A 20,199-nucleotide genomic window follows, 5' to 3' on the forward strand; every position below is an offset into this window, starting at 1 on the left:
GAATTCTTGAATGTTGTCTAGAATGTCAGCTCACTGTAGTTGTCTAGAATGGCTGTGGTATATCTGAGCTAGACATCTTGAATCCCCTATCACTGCTGTAAGAGAAATAGGCTCTTGTAGTGCTTAATTCAGCTCATCCTAAGGTGAATGTTTGAAATGGGTGAAGCAAACACATCACCAACTCCAGAAAAGTTTATAGAGCAAGCTAGTGCCTATCTTTTTGCAAAGGCGTTGTTAACACCATTCAAAGTCGGAAACACTACAAAACATTGTCAATCAACAGTTTTGGGGGAGGTGAATTACTATGTGAGGTGAAAGGATATACATTATTTAATCAACAGTGTGCTTGAAAGGATAAGTTTTTTCTTAAAAAGATAAATGGATTACAAAGGCAGGAGGTGTTGACTGCAAACTTGGAATGTGCCAATAACATGACAAGAAAGGTTAAAATAACCTTTTGCATGCATCAATGGGCAATAAATAAGTCAATACATTAATTTACAAATAAATAAAAAACAACCATCATGTTTCTATTCTAAAATTCCATTTCTTCTGTACATATTTCTCACATTAATTCAAGAGCTACAGGAAAAAGGGTATAATATGAAGTGGTATCTCTCCAGTTGCAGGTAATCATCTGATCTTATTTGAAGTTTTTGCATGAATTAAAATTACCATTTTAATAGTAGAATGATACAAATAAATATATCTGTATTTATGTATAATAGATGAAATTTCCTCTATTGATTTGAGCTTCCAAAAGGAATGGCGAAGGTTGATTAACTCGCCATTTTCCAACTAGGATATTGAATTAGAACAAGTGGGTCAGCATTGTTTTCTTCCCGTTAGCTTTTTATTTCTGGTATTCATCATGGTCATACTGTTGAAACAATTTACCTGAAATGAAAGTGGCACCAAAATCAATATTTGTGATGCACAATTTTTGCAGCATAAACATTGTTGTTCTATTAACAAATTTGCACACAAGATGAAGTGGCATATTTGTCAGGTTTCATTCAATCTGGTTTAGGGGGAGACAAGTGAAATTGCCAAATTGGGTTACGTTAAGGGTGGTTTTCTTGTCAGTTTCATGGTCGAGTCATTTTTCAATGACGTTTAACTTTGTAAGTGTAATTCATGGCTCTTTGGGGGTTTTATGGTACATATTGTTCAGAAAACTCCTTGACCTCCTTTTTTGTCCTTTGGGATATAAATTGTTTTCAGTACCTTTTTTGTCAATTCTACAGAGGGCCCAATACTAAATGAGTTCTAATGATCTGAGCTGCCAAGGGGCTATGAGTTCTAAGTCTAATGTACTTACTTGCTAAGGCGTGTTCTCCTTTGTTTAAACACCAAAGAAGCTCCATTTATAAATCCTTATTAAATACCACTGTAAACCCTTCTAAAGACTCAGGGCCAGAACCTTTGCAGCACAAGTCAGTGTAGTTCTATTGCAGGTAATCACGTTATGCTAATTTTAGCAGCTGAGGATCTGGCCCAAGATGATAACTCTAAGAGCATGTATTAAAATAGAACAAGATTTGAGTTCAAAGTAAAAACTGTCTTCAGTTTAAACTTTGAAAGCTATTGCTTACCCATGTGATAGAACAAAACATCTATAAAGTATATTTGTCTAGAACAAAGGACAAAGGTGGTTAGTGTGTTATTCTATAAAACAAGGGAGATTGGGGGCCTACGGGCATTGATAGGCTTATTCTGTGGAAATAAGTCTCAGCTGCATGAATACTGTAATTCAGGACAGAGGAAAGACAGTTAATTTATGTAGCAGAATGTGGTGTTTTTCATATGCTCCATATTGCTTTCATTAGTACTTTCATTTGAGAAGGAAGATGATACATTTCTGATATGGAGAGTACATTAGGACTTACCATATCTCCTAAAGTTATCTGCCCTGCCACATACAATGTTACACACATATTATCCTTTTAAATTTTCCATTAAAATATCATCATCTAAAAAAATAGAATAGACTAAATTTAGGTGAAAAAAGTAACCTTCATCCTAAAAGTAAATTAACCCTTAAATCTTTGTGTTCTTTATTTCTTTATTCAATCCAATTGTTTTATCACAGCTCTGTGTCTATTGGGTTCAACAGAAATAGTATGAAAGACATATTCTAAACTTTGGACAGTTTCTAATTTTGTTAAGCACCAAGAAGGAATAACAGTACAGGACAAGCATTCTGGATAATTTTAAAACAATTTATGAATTTATCAAATCTTATCTGAGCCACAAAAAAGTCTTGGTTTACCTATAAATATGAAATTGAGTTATAATATTTTCAGGTTCAATTAACTAAGCATTAAATCTTAAAAAAAAGAAAAAGAAAAGAAAAAAACACTATAGCCAGTGTCATCATTAAAATTAAAATCTTCTAAGAAATGTTATAGTAGTTTATTCCTGTACTACTGAAATCTGAATTAAAATCAAAACTATTCTGATAACTCATGTTATTGCATCTCTAAATGTGCCTGCCTCAATCCTCTGTGTTGTATCTAATCTATATACTTACTATAAATGTTCTGCAACTACGTAAAATAATTTGACAGGACTCTATGTTTATAGAAAAGTTGAGATTTGAAAGATCAAGTATTGTTCACATAAGGTAGAGTGAAAATGTCTCTGCCTTAATTTAGAAGGATCAATTTGGAAAAGATGAGAGATAAATCACTTTCATTATAAACTCAGATCTTCCTGGACCTGCGGGAAAGAATGCCAATCATTCTTGGTCCTTCTGTTGTGAGCTAATATATACCAGTCATGAGATGAATTCATTTTATTTAGGACATGAATTTGACCTTGGCCCTCAATTCCACAGCAAACGGCAGTTGGTAAAGCCTCTATGTTGGTATTTGTGGTAGAGCATAGAACACTTATACAAATTCATTATATAAGATAAGAATTTGGAAAAGCATAATGTTACTGGTAGAGTTTATTTGAAAGACAGCTCATAACATTATTTATCAAGATTGAAATAGCAACTGAAATTTCATTGGATGATTTTCCATCATAACTATTTTCACTTTCTTATTCTGTTGTTTCTGGATTGAGAAAAGATTAAATCCATATCTATATCTGTTTTTCTTTATTTCTTTAAGAGGAATTATCTGCTTGTTAGAATATGGGTTGAAGTAGCTAGGACTCTCAGTTTCACAGCTCAGCTACTAATGGACCACGAATCAAATGTTCAGAAGTTCCTGAATAATTTAGGAGTCTGAATGAAGCTGAAAGCCACTGATATTTTGACTTCTAGGTACTTAAAGTGGCTATCATAATGGTATTCTCACAACGCTCTAGCATTTCAATAGTAATAAGAGCAGTATTGAAGATGATACTCCAAAGAAAAATATCCTTTAAAAAGTGCAATTTATTCAGGTTTTTTTTTTTAATTTTGTTATTTAAATATAGTACATGACTCTTTGGAACTTCAATGTATTTCAGAAGAAATGTCCCCAGGTGAAGGCTTATGTGTGGAACTCATTATATATATTTAAGTGTTACTTTTAAGTCTTTGTGCTTCTTCACTGCAGCATTCCTGCAGTAAGCTTTCATTGTTCAGTCACACCCTGTTTTATTTGGAGCTAATGTAAAAACACAAATAACTTCGCACTTTCCCATTCTCAGATCAGGTGTTAATATGACTTGAAGAACTACATCAATTTGCTTTATTTATCACAGTGATATAAACTTTTCAGAGCACACACCTACATGTTTTCCAAACATCATATTGTGTGAACTGACCTTTCTCTACACTGTTTTTGTTTTCTTCTGTAGTTGATTGCTTAGATCCAACGTGCTCCAACCACGGAGTCTGTGTGAATGGAGAATGTCTCTGCAGCCCGGGTTGGGGTGGAATAAATTGTGAGCTTCCCAGAGCCCAGTGTCCAGACCAGTGTAGTGGGCACGGTACCTACCTGTCTGACACAGGTCTTTGTAGCTGTGATCCCAACTGGATGGGTCCTGACTGCTCCGTTGGTAAGAAAAATATTTTTTCCTGATTTTGCAATAATGTTCCTGTTTTGTTAAAATGTTAGTATCTATAGCAAGTTTGAAATGCAAATAATTTAGAAAATTGTCTTTGGAACATGTTGGGTCCTGTTTAGTTATGTTGGGAGGAAGTGTGTATATATTAGATACTATTTTTTGTGACATTCTTGATTTGGGACTGTCAGCTGGGGGGCGAGGGGGATGCAGGTTAGGAGTTTGTATTTCATTCTAATACTGACCCTCATTTGGACTGAAAAAGTTACTTAAGTGCTTCACATCTGTTTCCCAACTGTAAATGAAAAGTTCCATGATTTATAAATATGTTTATAACATTTGGGGAATAGAAAACACTACAATTAAGTAGGTTTGGGGAGTCTGCTTTACTGCGCATCAAAATGCTACTCATTTATGAAAAAGATCACGAAACAGAAAAATCTCTTTTCAAATAAAGTGTATTTTTCCCTTTTCAGTTATACATAGAATATTTTAAAAAATAGTTTTAGAGCAAGAGACACTAAAAAGCAGGCACAAAAATGTAGGATAAAAAATTTCATCCCCTCCAAAGCTACAGTTGTAAAACTGATTATTCTACCAGAAGGAGCTAAAGAGAAAAAAACAGTTTTGACAAGACAGCAAATGTTCTATTTGTGGGGAAAAAATACTGGGAATTTTGCATTTATGTTGTAAGCTGAACCTTGAGACAGAGCTAAGGCCATAAGCAAGTCTCTCAAAATAATATTTACAGTTTTCACACTTATTCAGTTATTTCTTAAGATTAATGACTTAGAATATCCCACCAGTGAAACGAATATCAAGAGGTGTTTTTTCTGCTTCATGCGTCTGCAGCCAGAAAAATTAATGAATGAGAATTTCACTGTCAATTTCTTTGATGATGCATGAGGCAAAAGACCCCTCGTGTTTGCTTTTCTACGACTTCAGCTGGTAGAGAGCGGTAGAAGGATTTTTGGCGTAAGACACCAGATAACTGACCATTTTAGTAATAGGATTCCAAAATCTCTCCCTTGAAGGTGTCTTTTACCGATCACTCGTAGGGTCTAAGTGACCCTGAGTTGTCACCATTCTTTGCTGAATGAGTTTTAGGTGAGTTTCAGTCTCTCTCATTCTTAGCAATCAATGACTGTATCAAAATCACCAGAGGTCCAGGTTTGAGTAAACCAGAGCTACGTGCTCCCCGTCTGCACTGATGACAGCTATTGAGGAAGCTACCTCTGAAACTTGTTTGTATCTGAATAGAGGACGCAGCTCTACAGCAGTTTGTCCAGCATACATTAGCAAATTTTTTAAAAGACTTTTAAACATAATTTAGTTTGGTTTTAAGCAAAAGTTAAATGCTGGTTTTGGTGTGAATGTGAACAGGTGTCGTGGTTTAACCCCAGCCAACAACTGAGCCCCACACAGCCGCTCGCTCACTCCCCCCTGGTGGGATGGGGGAGAGAATCAGAAGAGTAGAAGTGAGAAAACTTGTGGGTTGAGATAAAGACAGGTTAATAGGGAAAGCAAAAGCCATGCACGAAAGCAAAGCAAAGCAAGGAATTCATTCACTCCTCCCCATGGCAGGCAGGTGTTCAGCCATCTCCAGGAAAGCAGGGCTCCATCACGCGTAACGGTTACTTGGGAAGGCAAACGCCATCACTCCGAACATCCCCCCCTTCCCTCTTCTTCACCAGCTTTATATACTGAGCATGATGTCATATGGTATGGAATAGCCCTTTGGTCAGTATGGATCAACTATCCTGGCTGTGTCCCCTCCCAGCTTCTCCTGCACCTGGCAGAGCATGGGAAGCTGAAAAGTCCTTGACTAGTGCAGCAACGACTAAAATATCTCTGTATTATCAACACTGTTTTCAGCACAAATCCAAAACATAGCCCCATACCAGCCACTATAAAGAAAATTAACTCTATCTCAGCTGAAACCAGGACAACAGGCCAGCTTTTGACAGCATACGGTTTTCAGCAAAAGCATACCTGTTCTACTCACTTTTCCCTTCATGGCTAGGTTTCTGGTTTTGCCGCATTGCTGCTGACATAAGCTAGCTATAATCTTTATTCTTTTCTTCTCCTAGAAGTGTGCTCTGTAGACTGTGGCACTCACGGGGTGTGCATTGGCGGAGCATGTCGCTGTGAAGAAGGGTGGACAGGAGTGGCGTGTGACCAGCGTGTGTGTCATCCCCGTTGTACGGAGCACGGAACTTGTAAAGATGGGAAATGTGAATGCAGAGAGGGCTGGAATGGGGAGCACTGCACCATTGGTAGGCAAACGACAGGCACCGAAACAGGCACATATTGCTTTCTTTTCATAAATCGTAGAAACATAGTTACTGTTGTGTATTGTAATAGGCTGTTCCTTTAAGGACCCTAGTGCTTTCAGATATTATCTCTGCCTCAAAATGTGGTGGGTGAAATGCAGATGAGCTCTTGGAATCATTTAAAATCAGTAACAAACTGATTTGTAGAGGAAAAAAACCAACAACAAATTCCACAGCAAATGAACATTAGTAAGTAAAGATGTAACAAATGATCCATCACGGTATCATCTGAGCCAAGATTTTCAAACTTAACTAAACATTCCTTTGTGTGAATGGCATCTTTTTTAATTTCCTGGTCTGATGCATCAGTGCTCACCTGCTATTATACATCACATCTGAAACACATCAGCACCATCACCACACAGAGCAGGGGTCAAGTTGTGGAGGAATAAGTGTTCCTGGTGTTACAGAAATAGCTCCCTAGCATTCTCCTGTGTTGTGCTGTGACAGTGGGCATGGTGTTTGCATATAGACAATCCCAGCATGGGAGGGCCCTGTCGGTAGTGCGGCATGCTGCTGTACCCTTTCCTAATAGCGTGCTGCTCAGTACAGCATTGGCATCACGCAGAGTGCCGTGACTAACACGATTGCATCTCAGCTGTGATGTGTCAGCCTGGGAAGTTCAAAAAGGTTATACTTACACAAAGCAATGATGTTCTATCCTCTCAATTACCATGCTTGAAAATTTATTCTGAAGAGGAATTAATTGTTCCTAAATGAAGTTCTTTATTTTGTCTCTACAAGCAGTCAGGTAGTATATTTGGATTGTTTTGTAAAGTTACTGAAAACAAAGGAAAAAGTCATTATTTTACCTATGCTGTAATCAAAAATGGGAAATTCTGAATGATCACGTCTCTTCTGAGAAGTCTGAGCAAAATTCTCTGGAACGAGAGTATCCAACTGCTGAGACATTGTGACATTCAGACAAGTGTATTTTTCTCCAAAGAGTTTTTGGAGGCCTGTGAGGTATACCTTAAAAGAAACCCAGTGAGTCCAAATCCAAGGTAATATTCTTTTAATTATCTTAAAGTGGTAATTTTAACAAAGAAAAGGAGTAGGTCAATTGAGATTTTCATGGCAATCAGGGACCCTAATGGGACAGTCCTATTACAAGTGAATTGATATTTCTTTACTTAAAAGTATGGTGAGATTCTTGCATCCCTCAAGCTGTTTTTCTTTTTCATTCCCCTCTGATTTCTCCCTGGATATACAAACCATTTCCGATACACACATGAGTTGGGAACTAAAAGTATACTCTTATTGGAGAGAGAGAAAAAAAAGAGATCCATATTTTGGGGGCATATCCTATGATGTTGTGGTGCTGCATGCTTCCACCATGCTACGCTAATATGATTTAAATCAAAGCTTTTATGACTGAACACTTTGTCACCAGCATAGATGCAGAGTGTTTTTTCACAGTTGCTTTCTGACTTCCATCATATCAACATATCACTGCTAGATTAATCCAGGCATTTTGTTTTCATATTAAGTACTTTCCAGACCTTTACAAAATGCCTAGTATATAATTTTTTTTCATTAAATTGTGTAATAATTGCTTATTTTAAAAGTTGCTGCTTTGCGCAAAATTTGTTTTGCTTTATAATCTTTTAGTAATGTGCCTATGTTTAGAGGTAATTAGTGTATTTAAAGTCTTCATTACTGTGCACACAAAAAGATGCCTTGTACTGAGATCTTAAAAGAATTCTGAAAATTACAAGCTGAACTAGTGAACTCTGAAGTGAGATTTTTAGTCTAATTTTCAGATCTGTGAAATAAATATTTTCCCTATTACTGATGTATATAATAAATTCTTCTTTTCAGAGAAAGGGTGATACTGCTGAAGTGATTAAAATATGCATAAGTTTTTTTAGTTTGGTATGTATTAGAAAGATTTCCTTGAAACTTAATGTGAGTCTGCCTGCAGCAAAGATGAGACTAGGGCAAAAAATTTAAGTTTGCCCTTCTAGTTATCGTACTTTTAAGTTTATGCAGTCATAAGTTGCCTGTGGCATGTAGACAGATATATATTCTTGTGACAGGTGTGTATTAGTAAGAATTTTCATATGTTCATATCATGAGGCCTGATTGTGAGGCCATTTACAAAAGCACAAAGCATGATGCCAGAAATGAAATTCAGTTCAAAGGGACAGCTCAGCTTGATCCCACTGGTTCGTGTTACGTGGGGCTGAAACAGAGGGAGAGTTTGGAGGATAAGGGTGGTAAAACTAATTTTTGTCAGTATTTGTACAAAAAATGCTAGAAGTTACCACTGGAAAATTTGTCCTCAGAGTGAATTAATACTTTGGAATAAGGATGAGTTGCTCAAGACATTTTAAATGTTAGTGTGAAGAACTAAAGTGTACTTAGATTTTATGGAAACTCGTTTTAATTTAGAGTACTCCCTTTATGGTTCAGCTTTCAACTGAAAGGTTGACAGACCATTTAATGTCAGAATTACTCACTGAGGAGTGTCCACCTAAAAAGATAATATTCAGGAATAAAAATTTGATGTATTCAAACCTTGATTTTTAAATTAAAAAAAAAATATTTTATTTTTTTAAATCCAAAGCCATTGTTTTAGTCCTGTTTGGAAGGTACCTGGCGAACTGCACAGTCTCTTTGTCCTAAGGCAAAGCCAAGCCAGACCAGAGTAAAATAGCATATGAGCAGAGGTTGAATCCCTCTCTTCCCTGTATATAGTTTGAATTTTTGAATACCCATATTAGGTCTTCAGGAGCAATGAATGGCCAAGCTTACCTCACAAGACATTTGAGAATTTCTCCATATGGACTTCAAGCAGAAAAATGTGAATCCCGTAGGAGAGTTTATTTACTCTGAATTTCCATTTATTGCTACACCTAGTCTGAAATCTCTCGAAGTCAGTAGAAAAACTTGCTTTGATTCCAGTGACTTTAGGCCAAGCCCTCTTAGAACAAATCAATCTAATTTGTGAGGAAAAAAAACAGGTTTCTATACCCAAACCAAAATACATTTTCTTTTGTTTGTGTTTCTTTACCAGTTTCATGTGCTATATTCACATGGCAGTGGAAAAGAAATTATTATAGCAACCTGCAGGTATCCATGTTCATTCAGGTTATTTTACTCTATTTAATATCAAATTAGGCCTTTATAGATAGTTGACAGAATGTACACTCTTTGGCATTTTGATGTTGAGTATCTAAGCTCAAAAAATTCAACAAAAACGTAGTTTCTCTCTGCATTACCTGCCTTTTAAGAAAAACACTCTGAAAACTCTCCCAGAATGTCACTGTGTGCCCAGTGTTAACAAGCTGTTTGTGCAAAGCAGCTTTGACCTATGTGCAGCAATAGAATTATGTATAAAAATCAGTGAATGCAAATTCCAAGTTACACAGATTTTGATAAATCTATAGGCAAATAATATAAAAATGAAAGGAGTGGTGTCTGGTCTTGCTCAAATGCTGTATGTAGTAGAGCAGAACTCTACACTAGGCACTACATTTCACTTTGCTACTTCAGGTAAGAAGAAAAATTGCGTACTGGAGTGATGATAAAGAAATGAATCTTTCCCAGTGCAAAAATAGACCTGTCAGGATATGTTTATTAAGTGGTTACTATTCATTGATTGCAATTATGAAGGAAGTTATAACTAAATAATAGAGGGTAATCTAGATGAGGAAAAAAATATTGGAAAACTAATAACAAAGCAAAAGCCTAAGATATACCAGTTGCTAAATCTTGAACCCCTTTCATGCCAGAATTTTAAGATGGAGGATTTGGCTTTTCCTTGAATCGTCTGAGTGTTGTTAAAGCATGCTGTTATAAAACAGATCTGTTACTGTCACTAAGAATAATATTTGTATGTTTAAAACTGTTGGTTTTAAACTGTTGTGGACGGTGCTCTCATATAAACTATCAGGATTGTTTACTAACGATAGTGTGATATATATGGAGATCTTAAGAAACAGTCAAAAATACTGTTTTAAAAGCATAATTCCATCTGTAATTAATATCCCTGCAGCATGAAATACAACTGTTATTAAGTCATTGGTAAAAATCTCACTGAGACACCAGTGAAACCAGGATTTAATCCTAAATATTTATAAGTAAAATTTTAAAATCTGCAAACATATTGTATCTTGTAAGGTAAGCTCTCACCAGAAGATGGTATGTGAGGTTTTCTTTGTGGCAGCCTGTCATATTCCCAAAGCCTTGCAATTGTCTGCTCATGTCCTACATTAGATGTAGGTTAAGCACTCCTGCCTTCAGACAGAAATTGGCAAAAGATTGTAGTAAAGGATATTTGATAATATGAATACGCTGCTGCAGATTACAATCAAGACAATTTGTATCTTCTCTGTTCCCCTTTTTTTTATTTTCAATGCAAATGAGCTGTACCCCCTTTGACAGCCATAGAAGCTGAACCTCCAACTATCTGCCTGCTAGGCAGAACACAAACAGGGATGATGTGTGCATCTCTGCAGATTCTGCTTCCTGGCCTTGGTACCGCTTTTCAGAATCTAACTCCAGAGGTGGGGATCTGCCACTCCCTTTCTTCCACTGAGTCCTTGGCCTCTGTACTGAAAATGTCAAATGGTAGGACATGTTTCTTAGTAAATAATGGATTTGGAAATCTGTATTAGTGCTATACCTTATCTTCTATGTTTTCCGGGCCTTGAATAAAGATGAAGGATTTGAAAGAACTACGATCCTGTCACCTACATGGTGGGAAATAACCTAAAATTTTCAGATACATAAAAATGTACAGGAAAAAGAGAGGACTCTCTGTGTCTGGGGTGATTAAGATAAGAAGTTTAAGTTACGGTATAGGAGATTTGGGTTAGGTGTTAGGAAAAACCTTGCAACAGTAAATGAAAAACTGAAGTAAATTGTCTAAGGAAGTTGTGGAATCCTCATCAAAGGAGCTTTGAACAACAATTTAGACAAATGTCTGTCAGGAATAACAGAGAGGTAATTCATCCTGCCGTGGAGCAGAAAGCTGACTAGAAAATCATTGAACTATAAGAGCTCTCTTCCAGTCTGATTTTAAATGAGCTTAAAAGGAAGCATTCCTTCTAAGTACCTTATGTTATAATGGCCTATATTAAGATTTGTACTGTCATCCCTTTTAAAAATCTAATGTCTCTCTTAGAAGTAGAATTGATCATTTATCCAACCAAGGAGACTAATCTGTGTGTTCTGTATTTGCAGAAAAATGGGTTGTCAATGTATATATTGAGCCACTCTGAAACACCCAAACAAAGAGCAAATATTACACCCAGTAGGTAAATACTTCAAATCCTCTCCCTTGGAAGTACCAAGACTCACCCAAATGAACACTAGACGGATAGTATTCCACCTCTGCTTTTACTAAAAATTTTTTTGCCCGAGTGTTTTGGGATGACTATGCCCTTTCCAGCTTTTAGACATGTTTATATTTTTTGTAGACTGGAAGGAATACCACATATAAAGTATAAAGATGTAGATTTTTACCTTATGAAATCAATAATCGATAGAAACATTAATAATGCAACATTGTGTTATCTTTGGATACAGCAGGATATTTTTGTCCCATGATAATGCTCTTTGCGTCAAAGATTTTTTTCTTCTACTACGGATTTTTCTTGTTGTAATTACAACGGTAATGATTCAAAGATGAGGCAATTTTCAGGAGAGATGGAAAGTGTGTGGGAGGAGACAGTGGAAAACCATCGTATCTGACAAAGAGCAATTTAGAAGGAGATATATTAGACTTATCCAATGCACTTCTAACTTGAAATTAATCTGTAACAGTTTATAACCTATCAAGGCAAAAAAAAACCTCTAATGACGACGATAAAAATTTAGATTGCATGCTCTGTAGAGAGAGGAACACATTTTTTCATTTTATTTGAAAAATGCATAGAATATTTGGGTCATGACCACTTTTCAATACTGATGATATAGAAATATGTTGGTAATATATATGATGGCATGACCAAAAATGTTAGAGACATTGACTGTTTCTGTACCTGCAGATTCAGGTTCATCACCTGTATAATACAGTCATCCTATTGCCTTCACACCTGGTAGCAGGTTTCTTGATAAACATATCTGTGATGCAGTCTTTTAGGTACGTGGTATCAAGCTTTCATCTGGAGTGTGATAGGGTGGTTTCCCCCCATGTGTCTCTTCAGCAAAACAGAAGAGTAGCAGGTATCTCATGAATTAATCTGAGAGATTCTCAATGATTTCTGCCATTCTCTGCACATAATTTACATTTTCATTTCCGTCATGCACCCACGGAGAGGCTTATAAGGTAGAAGTTTTCCTTATAAAGTGACATTTTGGTCTTGTATGTTATATCATGTTACATTTCATAACCAAACCCAAGGAAACGTACTAGTCAATTAGACCAGTGGTCATCTAGTCCAACATCACTGTGCTTCAGTAAAGATGCAAGTTCCTGCTAAATAAGCAATTAGAAATTTCTTCCTGGAAAGATAATGCTTTTCATCTTAGAATCATAGAATCACAGAATCATTGAGGTTGGAAAGGACCTTTAAGGTCATCAAGTCCAACCGTTAACCTAGCACTGCCACGACCACCACTACTACAGCATGTCCCTAAGCACCACATCTACATGTCTTTTAAATACCTTTGGGGATGGTGACTCAACCACTGTCCTGGGCAGCCTGTTCCAGTGCTTGACAAACCCTTTGGTGAATAAATTTTTCCTAATATCCAACCTAAACCTCCCCTGGCACAACTTGAGGCCATTTCCTCTTGTCCTATCACTTGTTACCTGGGAGAAGAGACCGACCCCCACCTCACTACAACCTCCTTTCAGGTAGTTGTAGAGAGCAATAAGGTCTCCCCTGAGCCTCCTTTTCTCCAGGCTAAACAACCCCAGTTCCCTCAGCTGCTCCTCATAAGACTTCTGCTCTAGACCCTTCACCAGCTTCGTTGCCCTTCTCTGGACACGCTCCAGCACCTCAGTGTCTCTCTTGGAGTGAGGGGCCCAAAACTGAATGCGGTATTCAAGGTGCGGCCTCACCAGTGCCGAGTACAGGGGGACGATCAGTTCCCTAGTGCTGCTGGCCTCACTGTTTCTGATACAAGCCAGGATGCGATTGGCCTTCTTGGCCACCTGGCCACACTGCTGGTTCCTATTCAGCTGGCTGTCAATCAACAGCCCCAGGTCCTTTTCCGCTGAGCTGCTTTCCAGCCACTCTTCCCTAAGCTAGTCTTTTCCAACTACATTTACTATTGGGGTGCTTTGTTGGTTTTGTAAATGTGCCATCTTTTATTTCACCTCCAAAATTTCTGAATAAAATCTCTTGGCTGTAAAATCCCCAGATTACACACTGTGTAAATAGCTCTTGTTTTGAATCTCATGCTAATTTTTGTTTCTGATTTGTAACTTTGTAAATTCCTATCCCAGTAACTAAAATATACTTTGCTACTTTTCTGTATCAAGGATGAGTAAACTTTCTAAACAATTTCTGTAGCACTAAGGAATCCAGAACTACCATATGCATCCTCTTTATCATAGCTGAGCAAGATAGCTGATTATATATATTTGGAAGGAAATATTCTATGTAGAGATTTGTATACAGTGAGAGCGGTTTGACTTTCAGGGAATTTAGAAACAGAATTCCTTTTCATCTGCAGAATTTACACAGGGCAGCTGGGGATCGTTTTTGGCTAAAGGGCAAGCTTATTCATGAGGAAGAACTTTCCTGTTTGCATTCTTTGCTGAGGGCTTCCTGTAAATGATTGAAATATGTCACAGTGCAGTGTCAGAACACTTGAGTGGCTTTTTTCTTTCTCTCTATACAGGATATTTGCAGAACATGACCTTACTTCTTCCCTTTCTAGCCCAAAAAATTTAATTAGTGTGTTTTCAGCAAGGCTTCCTGCATTTTGTCTGGTACTTCAGAGATGCACCCAGCAGATAGTGGTGAATAGTTTCCCAAACTAAAATCCCGTTTCTTTTTTCTCCTTTTGGAGGGGCTTCTACATGAGTTATATTGATTTTCTGGCCAATTCTTGAACTCTTAAAAGACCACAAAAAGAGGGGGAGGGCAATCAATCAGGCAGCTGATCTAACTTTTGAAAGGGCAAAGCTGATTTTGGTGTTCATAGGAGTATTCACAGCATCAGGCAATCTTCTCTTCTTCCACAGATAATGTTTTCTGTGTTATTTTGTACCCTGTGGTGTCAAGCACAGCTTCAGCAAGCGAGTGAATTACATGGTGTTGCTGGATACAAAACAACAAAGACACGGGAATGCTGGTGAGAGGTCAGTGACATAGACTGTATAGAGATAGAAAGGTAGTACCAGATCTTGAGAAACATATATGTATATACATATATATAATATTTATACTTACTAAGAAACAAATACAAAAGAGAACAATATCCGCCCATCCTTTTGAGGCCTGCTTGTTAAAGATATCTTTTCCTTAATCACTTGCATTCTTGCTTATACATTCTCAAGGTATAATTCTTGTATCTTCAATATCAGTTTCACATAATCTTTCATGCTTGAAGATGCAAAAAAAGCCAAATGTATTTTGCCTGACTGCGGCAAACTCTATGGAATAACAGTTCAGACACAAGGCTTTACCATTTCAGCTTCTTGTCAATTTTGTCTCCAATTCCTACATAATATCAAATTAATGGTAGGATGCATTAGAAGTTAGAGGCTTGTCTTCCTAAGATATTTGATGCTTTTGAAATGCTCTACTTAATATTTTCTTAGTTTAATGTTGTATTAAAAATATTAGTGTCAGAAAGAAAAAGGAAAAAATGGTTGCAGTAGCATCTCTGAAGTGTCAGTTCAGGATTTTGCTGTGTGATCTATTTAGGGCTTTGGGGAAAAAATGAAAGTATTGAAAGCTTTCTCTTTAAACTGTCAGTTATCTCTTGTGCAGTAACTACTCACTAAAGATGAAATACACACTGATGTTGAATATTGATACATCCTTCTTTCAGTAAAAGCCCTTACTAAGACAATTTTTTAAAAAGATCTTAAGGATTGAATATAGGGTACCAGCTATGAGGTATCTTGAGCCATTCTTATTGAACAAAGTTTTTACAAATTTTATTTTATTCGGCTCTTTTCTCTTGTTCTTTCTTTCCATTCCTATTCTGACCTGCTTATGAAATGCTTATTAGGATAACCTCGCTTCTGGAGATTATTGCTGTAGGTAGCCTCAGTCTATTTCACTTTAGATATAGTTTTTCTATACATACAAAAAGAAGCAAGGTTTTCTGTCCAACAGAAATCATCATATAATGTATATCTCATTTCCCTGAAGCAATTACAAACATCAATTTATGTAACTGAAATGTGAGAACTAAATACAAACCTGAGCGTTCTGGAAGGTGTTTGTTCAGGTGTGAGGTTATGGTCCATGTTCATCTCTGTATGTTGAAAGTGCAGATAGTTGGAGTAATATTGGGGTCATTATTGGCTGATTTATAGCTGCCATGAAAATTGTAACTAAGTGTTTAGATTTCTGCACTTTCCAGGACATACTTCTCTAGTGTTTTCAGTGATATAGTATTGATTGACATATAACTGTCCATCTCATTCTGTCAGTTGTATTCAAAACACATCCATGCTGGGATAGATAGAGACAAAGCAATACTGGTGTCTCATTAGTCTATCAGCAGTTTACAGTTATAGTACTATGGACTATGAAAAGTGAAGGAAAAGTGGGACGTGAGAAATTAAGTGACTTTATCCTCATTCTCTCTTCATTCAATAACCGTATTAGAGCAGAAAGGATTCATGGTCCAGCTGTCTCCTTGAAGATTTTCAAATCCGAGAGCTGCCCCTTAGCACTGGGTGCTACACACTCGACTTAAATACTTCAGTCTCAATAAGTACCTCTCTTAAACAGTTAAGCAGTTTTCATGGAAAAGTAGTAACTTTTGCTTTCACAAAGACTTCAGTATGACATGGATCATAACATTATACCTAATGAAAATTTAGTCAAAGACATGTTTGTCTGCTTATCCATGTAAAGCTTTTCTCCCTCTCGTTCTACTAAACTTAAAAGATACTTTTACTCCCGCCTTACTGTAATCTGCCAGTTCTATGGCCCATGACCGATGTCTAACATCTGGGATTCATTGCCTTTTCTTTTGCTGTCTCATTGGTTATTTGGAGCCATGCAGTGAGTCCCAGATGTTCAAGTGTAAACTAGTTTCTGCATTCTCTCAAACACAGCTTACATAATGATGCTTAAGTCCTACCCAACTCATTTGTATTTTCTCTGTTCTACAATGCCTTTTAAAAGGCTATGGGTTTCCTGCATTCTGTAAATAGGGAGCCATAATTTTGACAAACTGCCAATCAATGTCAGGGTTTATTGCTTTTTCCTAATCCCGTTGTATTTTCAGTTTCTATTCACAGTCTTTTAACAGTCCAGCGTGGAGCAGGTTGATCAACTTGGCATCAATAGACTGTGGCCTGCTTTTAAAATGCTGTAAAATAAGATACCATACAAAATAGCTGTAGGGACAGGTTTAAGTATTTCTTCTTAAATGTTCTGGAGCAATTAGGGTAGACTGAACTACACGAGCTGATAGTTAATCTTTCATATAATTAAAAAGTATATACAATTATTTTAGTATATTTTTACAGAAACCCATATAAAGTAAAGGTTAATCTCTTCTGTATTCATTCCAGTTAATTATAAAATTGCAGACGAGATTTTTTTTTTTAGGTAGATGTTGAAAGAGTAAAGTTATTCATGAGTGTGACAAATGAGTAAGATTCCTAATGCATCTAGACCACATATGTTTTAATTTGCCTTCAAATAGTCAGTTCTTCAGAGCATTGAACAACTGAGCTGAAGAACCACAGTACATCAAGATGCAGTCCCTGTTCTGAAGAGAAATAGTAGTGATAATAGCTTTGTTATCTAAGTAATAAGTATAATGGTGTAATCATGATTAAAAACCATTCTTTTTAATTAAAAACTAAATCAGTTTGTAGTGAAAAATATTACTAGGTTGTGATTTTAGACTGGAAATGATACTAAGAGGATAATTATCCAAAAGAACAAATTAACAACAACAAAAAAAGATCCATTTAGGAATAACATGTTTACTTAGAACATGGTGATTTATTGATCTTAAAAGTAGCACTGCTTCAAATACTGTGATTTTCCAATTGTTAGGAATCAAAAGGGATTGCTGAGCTTCTTGTGGAATGAGTTCCTCAGGAATAGCACTGAAGGTTTTTTTGTAAATTCAGCATGCACAAACACAAAATCCTAAATGTCCCAGAAGATGCTGATTCTCCTAAAACCAGAGACGCATTAGTACACATGAGAGAACTGACTTTTTGTTTTAACCACTGGGAATACCAGAGAGTAGAACTCAGCTCCTAATGTAGCATGGTGCCATCAACTTTTCAGCACATTTTAAATATAAACTGATCTGACTTCTTTGCTTTCCATTTAATAAAGCACAGCAAAATGTGTATATCCTGTGTAACAGATCGCTCCTCTCTGAAATTAACAGAGGAATTAGGATTATAGCATACAGGTTTACAACGCAAGATAGTATGCCCAGAATTGAGCAGTTATAGAAAAGGAAGTTGGGTGTCTCTCTCCCTCTTCCCTATTTATTTTTAAATTGCAGAGTCACTTGCATTTGAACAAGAAAAGTATCACTGAAAGCAGGAAGCCATGGATCGGTATTTACTGCTGAAAAGTGAAAGCACAATATGAATTTGTTAAAACGTTAACGGATTCTGATTAATTCTACTCCTTGCTTTTTTTTTTTTCAGAGTAATCTGATAACAGTACAGGAAAAGTAATGGCAATATGCCTTTTCTTGTTTCAAAAAAAATTGGAAAGATGTTTTAGACTTAAGAGAGAAAATCACTGCGTAGGACTTTGTTAGGAATATGAAACGAAGTTTGACATTGCTCACCATGCAGCATTGGTAATAGAGAGTTGAATTCGGGGGGAGGGGGGAAGTATAGTGACATAGATTTTTATATCCAATGCATTTTTTTGTTGGCTTCTTTGGAAACTAGGGGTAAAATTGCTTTTTGTTACTGCCTGCCTTGGATCGTTATTAATTGATTCTTTATCATGAAGCCAATCCATATATATCTTCATTGTGTCCTGTGAATGTTTGAACCTTTTTTTTTTCCCAAAATGACTCAGAAGTATTGATTTAGAATGGAGAAAGCCTTCCATATTTAGAGAACGGGTTATTAGAGTCAAGGTCACTTTGTTTGTGAAGGCTGAGAGGGCAACAGTTGCTTGAAGGAAATACTAGGCGAGTGTTACACTCCAGAATATGTTAACCTTGTGTAAACAGGTCTGCACTCATTGTTTCTGCATTATTCCTCTATGGAGATGGTTATGAACCAGAAGCCTAAACAATGTATATACTGTGTTACTCTTGGATATGTAGATAGAAGGCTGCAGGGGAAATGAAAAAAATCTGTATTGATGGCCAAGCATTAGCTTGCAGTTGCAGCTTTCCTTAATTCAAATCCAGAGGGGCCTGTAGAGGTTATCAGTTTTATGATTTTTCATTGGAATCTTTTGTTATATATTCTATAACAATTTTGATTGCTTATTTGCTGAAGAAAAAAGTGAATCAAAATTGGTCAGGCCCCCCTTAATTTCAAACAGTAGTTCATATTCTTTATCAAAAGACTTAATTACATATGAAATATCACTCAGACACTAAACTTTGTGGATACACTGAAGCGTCTCCTGAAATTGTTTATGTTTTCATACACATTAAATTTTGTTACAATAAAATGAAGGCAGTGCTTATTAAAACCCGATGATTTCTCCATTTCTTTTAATCTTTCAATCTTCCATACACAGAGAATTCAATAAGTAAAGTCTGTCTTCTCTCACCAGTATTTGTATTTCTAGTTACCATGAAATTCCTAAAATCCTTATTACCTAATTTAAAAGTGTTACTGTATGGAAAGTTTTAAGTATGAGATGCTTTGTAAAGGGAAATATTTATTCAGCAGAATTGAGGTAATCTAACACATTTTCCTTCCATTTAAAACTGCATCTGTTTATTCAACCTTTATAGTTACAGTTTCCCCTGCTATACTAAGGATTTTTGTCAGCTTTTCTGAGATAAAACACTGTATTTTTAAAAATTTCTAGCAAGGTCTATATAAGATATCTGATTTCTTAAGGTGAATGTTCCGATCGATATTAAATGGGAGCTTTCTTAAAAGTTATTTGCAGAATATGCCCCTAGATCTTAATTATTTATTTTATTTTCTGTATTTTATTGCTTGAGATAAAGATGTTATAAAATGTGAGGAGAGATGTCATTCAAATGTGAACAAATGACAGTGAAGGGAAAAGGAAGATGTCTGTTCTTTTCAGTGTAGCTTCTATTTTTTTTGTCCTATGACTAAAAATTACAGGTTTATTAAAGATAACGTTTCACAGGGCTACTGCTACGGATCCCTTACTTGAATTAGGTAACTTCATTCCAGCTTAGGAAATAATTAAAATTAGTAAGTTGTTTCATTCAGAATGAGAAGCAGGTATGCATGCTGGAAAATGCACTTAAACGTCTTCAGTTTACTGATTTGTACCTTGAGGAGAAAGGCAATCAAACTGCCGTATAGTTTGTACAGTGAGTGATACCCAGTTAAGAAGGATTTTTGCAAAAACTTCCTAACCGCTTACAGGAGTTATTACAGTACATTGGATATGCACTATGCCTGATTAAACATATTCCCACATACGTATTTACTCTGAAACCTAAAGCTATTCCAAAGTTCACTTTGCTTGATTAAGACCCGTGGAGATCTCATAAACTCAATAGAGTCAAACTGCATCAATCCTCAGGTGAGAGACCTTCAACTAACATTTTGACATTGCAA

At 36.3% G+C, this 20,199-nt stretch overlaps 1 protein-coding gene across 7 annotated transcripts in view; it reads left to right on the top strand.

Annotated features, from left to right (window-relative positions):
- The window catches only part of TENM2 (teneurin transmembrane protein 2), a 547,941-nt gene that overhangs the window by 459,399 nt on the left and 68,343 nt on the right, over window positions 1-20,199 (top strand). For 5 of the 7 annotated variants that reach the window (XM_072872166.1, XM_072872165.1, XM_072872164.1 and 2 more), the window contains 2 exons: window positions 3,796-3,996; window positions 6,093-6,278. In XM_072872166.1, the coding sequence (XP_072728267.1) occupies window positions 3,796-3,996; window positions 6,093-6,278 (387 nt within the window). Of the gene's footprint in view, window positions 1-3,795; window positions 3,997-6,092; window positions 6,306-20,199 lie in introns of all 7 variants that reach the window. The other 2 variants (XM_072872162.1, XM_072872163.1) reach the window with 1 other exon arrangement.

The sequence above is a fragment of the Ciconia boyciana genome, chromosome 9 (genome assembly GCF_034638445.1).
Source record: "Ciconia boyciana chromosome 9, ASM3463844v1, whole genome shotgun sequence".
NCBI classification, from domain to species: Eukaryota; Metazoa; Chordata; class Aves; order Ciconiiformes; family Ciconiidae; genus Ciconia; species Ciconia boyciana.